Source organism: Empidonax traillii, unplaced genomic scaffold (genome assembly GCF_003031625.1).
Source record: "Empidonax traillii isolate 1590-97213 ecotype Southwest subspecies unplaced genomic scaffold, ASM303162v1 scaffold30:size3273891, whole genome shotgun sequence".
Taxonomy (NCBI): Eukaryota; Metazoa; Chordata; class Aves; order Passeriformes; family Tyrannidae; genus Empidonax; species Empidonax traillii.
In genome coordinates this window covers 2,868,190-2,875,799 of record NW_020955223.1, presented here as the reverse complement: position 1 = coordinate 2,875,799, position 7,610 = coordinate 2,868,190, and the positions used below count along the sequence as shown (strand labels likewise).

Here is a 7,610-nt window from a genome sequence, read left to right as displayed (position 1 = left end):
ATCACGCATGGAAAACAGGAATTTTTTAATTGTCAAAGGCAGAGTTGTGTACTTGGTAAAATTGTGACATTCATTTATTAGATTAAAGACACAGATATGATAAGACAGATATAAATATAAGCAAGAACTGAAAAGGCCTTAATACCCCACTTTCAACCTAAGTTCAAAAAAGAGAATTGAACACCAGTTAGATATACACCCCTGGCTTTCTGTGTTATTTTGCTGCTTATGATGATTAAACACTGGTAGACTACTGGCAATTCAACACCAGTAATGCTGACAGTTAAAGAAATTGAACTGTCCAAAGTAATACGATTAAAAACAAAACAACACAAAACCAAACCAACAAAGATTAAGATCCAACTGCTCTATGGAGAGAAAGATGTTTCTCAAATAATGTTTTGAAAAGAAGTAAGTAATCTGTATTAACTGCAGTTGCAGACTGGGCAGAGCAGGAAATAACACTTGACCACTGATTCGCAATTACAGGTTTCATAAAACAAGTATTTAGTTTAATAGAATAAACAATGGGAGGAGAACATAAAAGAAAGTCATCTAGTAAGCAGTTTTCTCACTTTTACACTAGCAGTAATTATATCATATGGCATTTCAGTAGATGTCTATTTAAGTCGCAATTGCCAATTTTGACTTGAGTCATTAGGAAGCGCCTTACTGACAGTGTTATAACACAGATGAAATCGGTTGCCCTACCTCTTGAAGTTCCCTGACATTTTCCAGTTTCCCCATTTTTAACATCTGTTTGGGATAAAGTACTGCATAGCCCATGAGTTTCCTCAGCAAAGCTGCAGTCTTAAATAATGCATAAAATTGAATTCCAACAAATAACTGAATAATAAGCTAGAATATGTATTTTAAAACCCCAAAAAACTAAGAGTTTCCCATCTTGTACAGGGCAAGTGATGTCTCAATAGACAGCTGAACATGTATTTGAAACAAACTAATACAAAGGCTCTGAGGCACTCTAACAAGTACACGCTCCTGAAACACTTGAAATGTCCCATCTTCACTAAGCATATCTACACTGTCAGAGGAGGCCAGGCTACAAAAAGACCATCCCACCAAGCTGGAGTTACTAAAACACAAAAGAATCTCCTCCGTGTGGCAGGGAATACACAAGAGATGGGCACACACACAAAAAAAGGGGAGATGTAAAAGAAAGTAAAGCAGGAGACAACAAAAATCTTGTTCAAGACTAAACGAACAAGCAGAACAACACTGAGCCCATGAGCAAGGGGTCTGTAAGGGGCAGACAGACTGGAAAGACAAGGCACAAGAAGTCACAGTAGGGCAAAACCAAAGAAAAATAATGCCATTCCATCACTAAATCCACCCTGCACAGACACTGGAATGAAGCCTAGATTTCTGTTATATTTCTCCTCTGCTGTCACTAAGCACACGGAATAACAGAAATCTCAGTGTTTCCAAAGAGAATGCAAGTTGGAAATGCTTGTCAGTCACTCCAGAGTTTTATTTCAAGTGGTATACATTCGTACAGATAAATATTTTACTTGAGAGGAAGATAATCCAAGAGAAAATAAGGCTTGCATTTTCCATTTTCTCAACTGGAAAAAGCCCTTGTGAATTCAGCTCTGAGGAAGTACACATTTATATGTAATTATGTGATAATTTACTAATGATTAACTCATATTTTCTTTTACCTTCAATGTCTACTGAAACAGCTTACAACTTTACTGTTGCATATCATTTAAGTTTAGTCTCAAAAACAAATGTATTAGTTTCTTCATCAAGATTTCAGTATTGTTTACCACTAGACTATTTTGATGTTTTGCAAACATTTCTTTATATTACAACATTCTGTACAGAAAAGCAAAAGTGCAATCTCCATTGTGCTAACAGAAACCAAATTACAGAAAGATAATTATATTTGCAACTTTTTATTTCTAGATCAAGTCACAGGTTTTTCAGAATACCTAATATATGCATTTATGTAGATCATTACATGTTTTAAACAGAGTTCCTACTGACTTCAACCACAATAATGGTACATTATATATGCAAGTCAGGCTCCACACTCAACACCAAAAAAGAAAATAATAAATGTGTCTAAAAATTTGAGTCTACAAGACTTATAGCAGTAGTAGTGGCAGGATCAGTTCTTCAAAGGCAGCATTCAGCTATGCTCTTCTTAGCTACGCTGCAAGAAAGAACCAGTCCTTAAATTCACATATTATTATTGTTTAGGGACCACACTACATTTCTCTGCATCACTTCAATTTTAGTATATGTGTTGACAAAACTAAACAAGTTCACCAATAAGAGAGACGAAAAGTGGTAAATCCTTGCTTTAGAGTCCTGCTGGGAATTACTCTACACCTATCCTCTGATTTCTGTCATCAGTATACCTCCAGCTGCTCTCCTCGCAGGAAAAAAAAATATCAACAAAAAAACGCCCAAAGGCTCTGATTAAATTAACAGTAAAACTTAAAAAAAACCTTCAGTTGAGTATATTACAGTGCCATCATTTCAACTCACATATTTGTACTTTCCAACTTCTAAGGGACAGGTTTTCTGATTGTTCCCACATGAAGATTACATATGACATTCTTTCTTAAGGAACAAATTTTTTGGGATGTTTACAAAAACCAGAAGAATACAGTACTTTAGAATATGGCATTACTACTAGAAACAGAGAAACCGTTAAAAATCGCTTCACCCAATATTAACATAATGAAATGCCTGAAGGCCTGAAAACTATTTAAGTAAATTTACAAAAAATATAACCGTTTTAAAATCAGTTTCCCTAAAGAGATGTCAGAATGTTGAGATCTTTGAAGCAGAAATGGCAGTAACTGACTGTTGGTGTGACCTAAATCCGAAAGAAAAGAAATTAACTACACTGTAAGTAAAGGCCACATCTCCTACGGATTTTTTGCTGGAAATGGAGATTAGGTGATTTCAAATGTTTTCTGTAATGAAATAAATTTACCAAGGCACCAGGACTCAAAATACAAAAATTCAGAAATGCCAATTCCTTCCTAGAAGTACTTAATAACAACTTTTCAAATACTTACTGCATTGCACATTCCCAGAAATTTGGCAGAACAATGAACATGTGTAAAAGTTTAACTGTTCAGAGTTCAGTCCTCGCAGATTTGCACAGTATCATGTACTAGCACATACACTGGAGATCCTAAAGCTCATACATATGGACACAACACAATCATCAGGGAGAAAACAACTTCAGAAATCTTTTAATTCAGTATTTAAATAATCCTTTGACTTTTAACTTTCAAAATTGGTTTGTTATTTTAAACACCTATATGAGCATTTGTGAATGAAATAAACATATATTGTAGAGCTATGGAACTACCATACAGGACTTCTCTGAGTGCATGAATAGAATTTATGCTCATTTTCAAAGCAATTCTAACTGATTCTTCCTTCTGACACATTAATTTCCTTTCGTAAAAAAACCATATCATGTCATTCTGAATTCAAACAAATACTAAATACTGATTTGCAACAGGCTGCACATGGAGAGGCCTCTCTGGTCACTAAAAGAAGAAAGAGAGCAACATCTCTGAGTGTATCAGAAAAATGTACACTAGACTTTGAAGGCTCAATTCACAGTGACAAAAAGTAAAACCTGTTTTTTATTAGCAACAACACAGAACTCATCTAGTAGGGTTGTTTGTGGGCATACACACAAATTCTTTATACATATATATTTATAACTTTGAAATTATCCATTTTATTTATACATATGTGTGTGTGTGCACATAAAAAAGTTCCTTTATTTCATCACTTCTTCCATTCGAATCTAAATGGCCTAGGTACAACCAAATTTAAGAGTATGTTATAACAGCTTTATTTTAAATCAGCACAGATGTTCTATCCTGCAACTGTTCATTTGACTTGTATTACATCAGAAATATTTTCTTTTTCTTTCCACTTATGAAGTTATTTGTATTAACTTTCAATTTCCCAGCTTCTCTAAACCTGTATAACTTTTTTATTTCACAATGAAAAATCTTTGAATATAGTATAAAATATCAAAATCTCTTGCTATTTCAGTGTTTTCACTAAATTTTAGATTTTACTAAACAGAACATTAATTTCTCCTACAAATAATAGATATAGAAATGCTAAACAATGCTAAAAATGCTAAAACAACACTATATTAGATATATGAACACAGAACAGCAATTAGAAAAACATTTTTTAAGTAGAACTTGAGTTTTTTCTCATACACTTGTTTCAATTCAGTGTTGTGCTTTTCAGGAAAAATCCATTCAACTTCCTCAGAATGAAACTGAGATTGACTCTAAAGATACTGACCTGCCCCCCAAGCATACATACAATATCCTAAAAGTCAAAAAGGATATCAATTACAAACGAATCTTCTGCATTAACATATTATTGAGTCAGGAAGCTGTATTCATTATTTTTAACTAACGACTGTCTTTTGATCAATTAATACACTCTTCTGAATTATGTGTTAATCACTCATACTCCCTTTCCAATTCTTTTCCCTTAAATCCTGTCTACGCTGCTGTTCCAGAACAGGGAGATTTTCTCTGGTAATTAAAAATCATTTCCTTTTATGGTAAATTGTACTTTTACTTACTCAAAAGGAAGGATCAAAAATCCCCAAAACAAAATTAAGAGAGTAAATGAAACAAGCCCCCAAAAGTCTTAGCATGATGTTGGTAAGATTACATCAGTTTTACTCTCTCAAACCATTGAAGCCTACTTCTACTAGAACAACCAAGGAAAATATGTCTAAGCTTGGGGGATAAAGAGGACAGAAAAAAACCCATAAACAACCCCCACCCCCAAAAACCACACCAGGAAAAGCAAACCAAACCCAAACAAATCAAAACCAAGGAGCATTAGGGCATATCTTAAAACTGACACTGGATAAGTTATTATTAAGCATTTTTAAGTTCACCAATACAGAGGACCTTGCCAAATGTTAATAACTAAGTCTTTAAATGGATACTGTTGCTCTATAAACCACATGAAAACATACATCAGCATCCCCAGCGCAGAAATAACAAAGTGAAATTACTTGATAAGCTGTCACAATGCTTCTCTTATATCTTAAACATCCTGTATCTCCCACATTTCCCCCAGCATGTGCCACAGAACATCCAACATGCAGTTTACTGACAAACATGGTCCTGCCCATTCTTTTCCTTCCCTCCAACTATTCTTGAATTTATTAATTTTATTTTGACATCTTGTCTATTTTCAGTTTCTGTGAATGTCCACTAAAGATACAGGAATCTGCACATATAGAAAAGACTACAAAACAACAACACTGGAGCAAGAAGTTCCTTCTAGTATGAAATGCATAACTACCTGAATGGACACCTTAAGTTTGTCTACTGTAAAAAAACAATAAAAGCCTGAACAGATTATCCTTTTGCTTTAGGTTCTCACCCACTGGAGTTAACCTTGAGGGAAAGGCAAGTTCCTAAGCTTACAACCAACTATTATCCAGACTTCTTCAAAAGAAAATTGCTTTGGATCTTTCTTATTTCAACACAAATACAGTAAATATTTTTTTTAAAATCTCTACACTGAAGAAATAAAAAGCAATAAATACACCTAAGGCAGTCTGCACAAAAGCTACTCAAATGCTTCTACCAAAACTTGTTTGATAATCGTGAGATTTCTGTTGAGAAAAAAATTATCTCAGTTGAACTACTGACTTCCAGTTATGCAATCATGTCACTCCCTGCAAAGGGCTCCAAGTCCCAACAGTTCACTACAAGCATTCTGTCTCCTGTATAATATTTAATAAGCAACCATAAACAAAAAAATGAGATAATTCTGAGCCGAGGAGATGAGAAAGCATATTTACCTGAAGCATCTCCAACTTTAAAATCACTGTCATCAGAGCTATCATAATCTAAAGCTTCCAGCAGTGAAGCTGCCAAAGGCTTCACTTGTCTCCTCTTCGAACTGCGGTCCACTGCAGGGAAAAAAAACAGAGTGTTGTTACAGCGTGGCAAAGTGAGAATTTAGCATCGCTACGGGCATTTAAATCAAACGGCAGCGCGGCGGTGGCGGGCAGGGTAGTCCCGAGAGCATCGCGGGGACCGCCGCTCGCACGGGCGGGGCAGGGCAGGGTCCGCCCGGCAGAGCGCGGGTGCTCCCTGCAGGCGCCTGAACCCGCACGGCGTCGGCACCGCGGGCTGCCCGTGGCCCCGGGAGCGCGGGGCGGGCACTGCAGTGGCCGAAAAGCCCCTGCAGCCACCAGCATCCCCAGGGGAAGCGCCTCGGCGCGATCCGCCAGCGACTCGAGGCAGGGGGGACGCGCAGCCGGGACCGCGGGACGCCCGAGGGACTGAGAGATGCGCCCGCTCGCCCGGGGGCGGGGACGCTGCGCGGGCAGCGCGACAGCTCGGCGGGGCAGGTCCGGCGGGTCACTTACTAAAGGCTGCGCGGGATGCTGCGGGCGGGCGGGCGGGGCCCTCGGGAGCGGCCGCCGAGCCCCGGCCCCTTCCCAGACAATGGGCACGGCGGCGACCCGGATGCACACCCGCGCGCGCCCGCCCGCCCCGCCGCGCACGCGCCGCCCCCGCGCCTGCGCGAGGCGCGGCTGAGCCGAGCAGGGGCCGCGGCGGGGCCGGTCCCGTCGCCGCCCCCTCCAGGGCCAGGATCGCTCCTGAGGGGGGCACGGGCAGTCCCGGGAGCGGGGAGCGCCCCTCACAGGGGCTCAGAGCAAAGCCATTCATTCTCAGGGGCTGCCTGCATGGGATCTCACTGAAAAACCCACTCCGTTCCCCCCGCGTGGAAAGAAAGTGCTGTAAAGCTGTACTCATTTAACCCCCGCTCTGAGAGCTGAGTTCCTCTTAGTCTTTCTTGTATTGTCAAGCTCGTTCTTGCGCTTTTGAAGAAGAGCGACCCAGTGCATTGGGAAGGGAAAAAAAAAATGGGGAAAAGGTGTTTAAGGGCAGATTGGGGAGTGCTCTGAGCAACCTGGTCTAGTTGAAGATGTACCTGCCCACGGCGAGGGGTTGGAATACACGATCTTCAAGGTCCCTTTCCAACCCAAACCGTTTTGTGGTCCTGTGATTCTATGACAATACAAACCAAACAAACCCCAGGGATTATTGTTTGACCTCATCACTCAAGCCTGGGAGCTCAAAAGCACAAAACCTAATGGTGGGAGATGGACAGTGAAATAGAGAGAGCAATGCTGAGCCATTGCCTGTTCAACATAGTCTCAACTTCACCTCAATTCCACATACAGTTTTGCCAGAACCCCCACTCCGCCAAAATGAACCACAAACCCTTTATGAGATGTTTAAAAAGACCTGAGGGAATAATCTGGAGTTGGCTTTTTTCCTCAAACATGTTTTTGTAATTAGAAGAACAGGGACATCTTAACTAATGCTCTGGCACACTGGTACGATTTCAAGAGCTCAAGGATCAAGAATAGTGATAAACATGAAAGCTTCCAGCAGAATTGTAAGGGCTTTAAAATGTAATGTTTAATGTTGGATAAATGCAAGTAGGGTCAAACTAGTTCTACAGTGAAGCATGGAGGGAGCATAAAATTTGGCAGGTGTACAACCCATGACCAGAGCCTGCACTGCATTTAGCACAGCGCTGCA

At 39.8% G+C, this 7,610-nt stretch overlaps 1 protein-coding gene across 2 annotated transcripts in view; it reads right to left on the bottom strand.

Moving 5' to 3' along the window:
• Nucleotides 1–6,596, bottom strand: part of PHF14 (PHD finger protein 14) — a 158,776-nt gene extending 152,180 nt beyond the window's left edge. For both annotated transcript variants that reach the window (XM_027911068.1, XM_027911074.1), the window contains exons 1-2: nt 6,425–6,596; nt 5,852–5,962 (exon numbers count right to left, since the gene is read on the bottom strand). In XM_027911068.1, the coding sequence (XP_027766869.1) occupies nt 5,852–5,962; nt 6,425 (112 nt within the window). In that variant the 5' untranslated portion in view covers nt 6,426–6,596. The remainder of the gene's footprint in view (nt 1–5,851; nt 5,963–6,424) is intronic.
• Nucleotides 6,597–7,610: the final 1,014 nt, after the last annotated feature.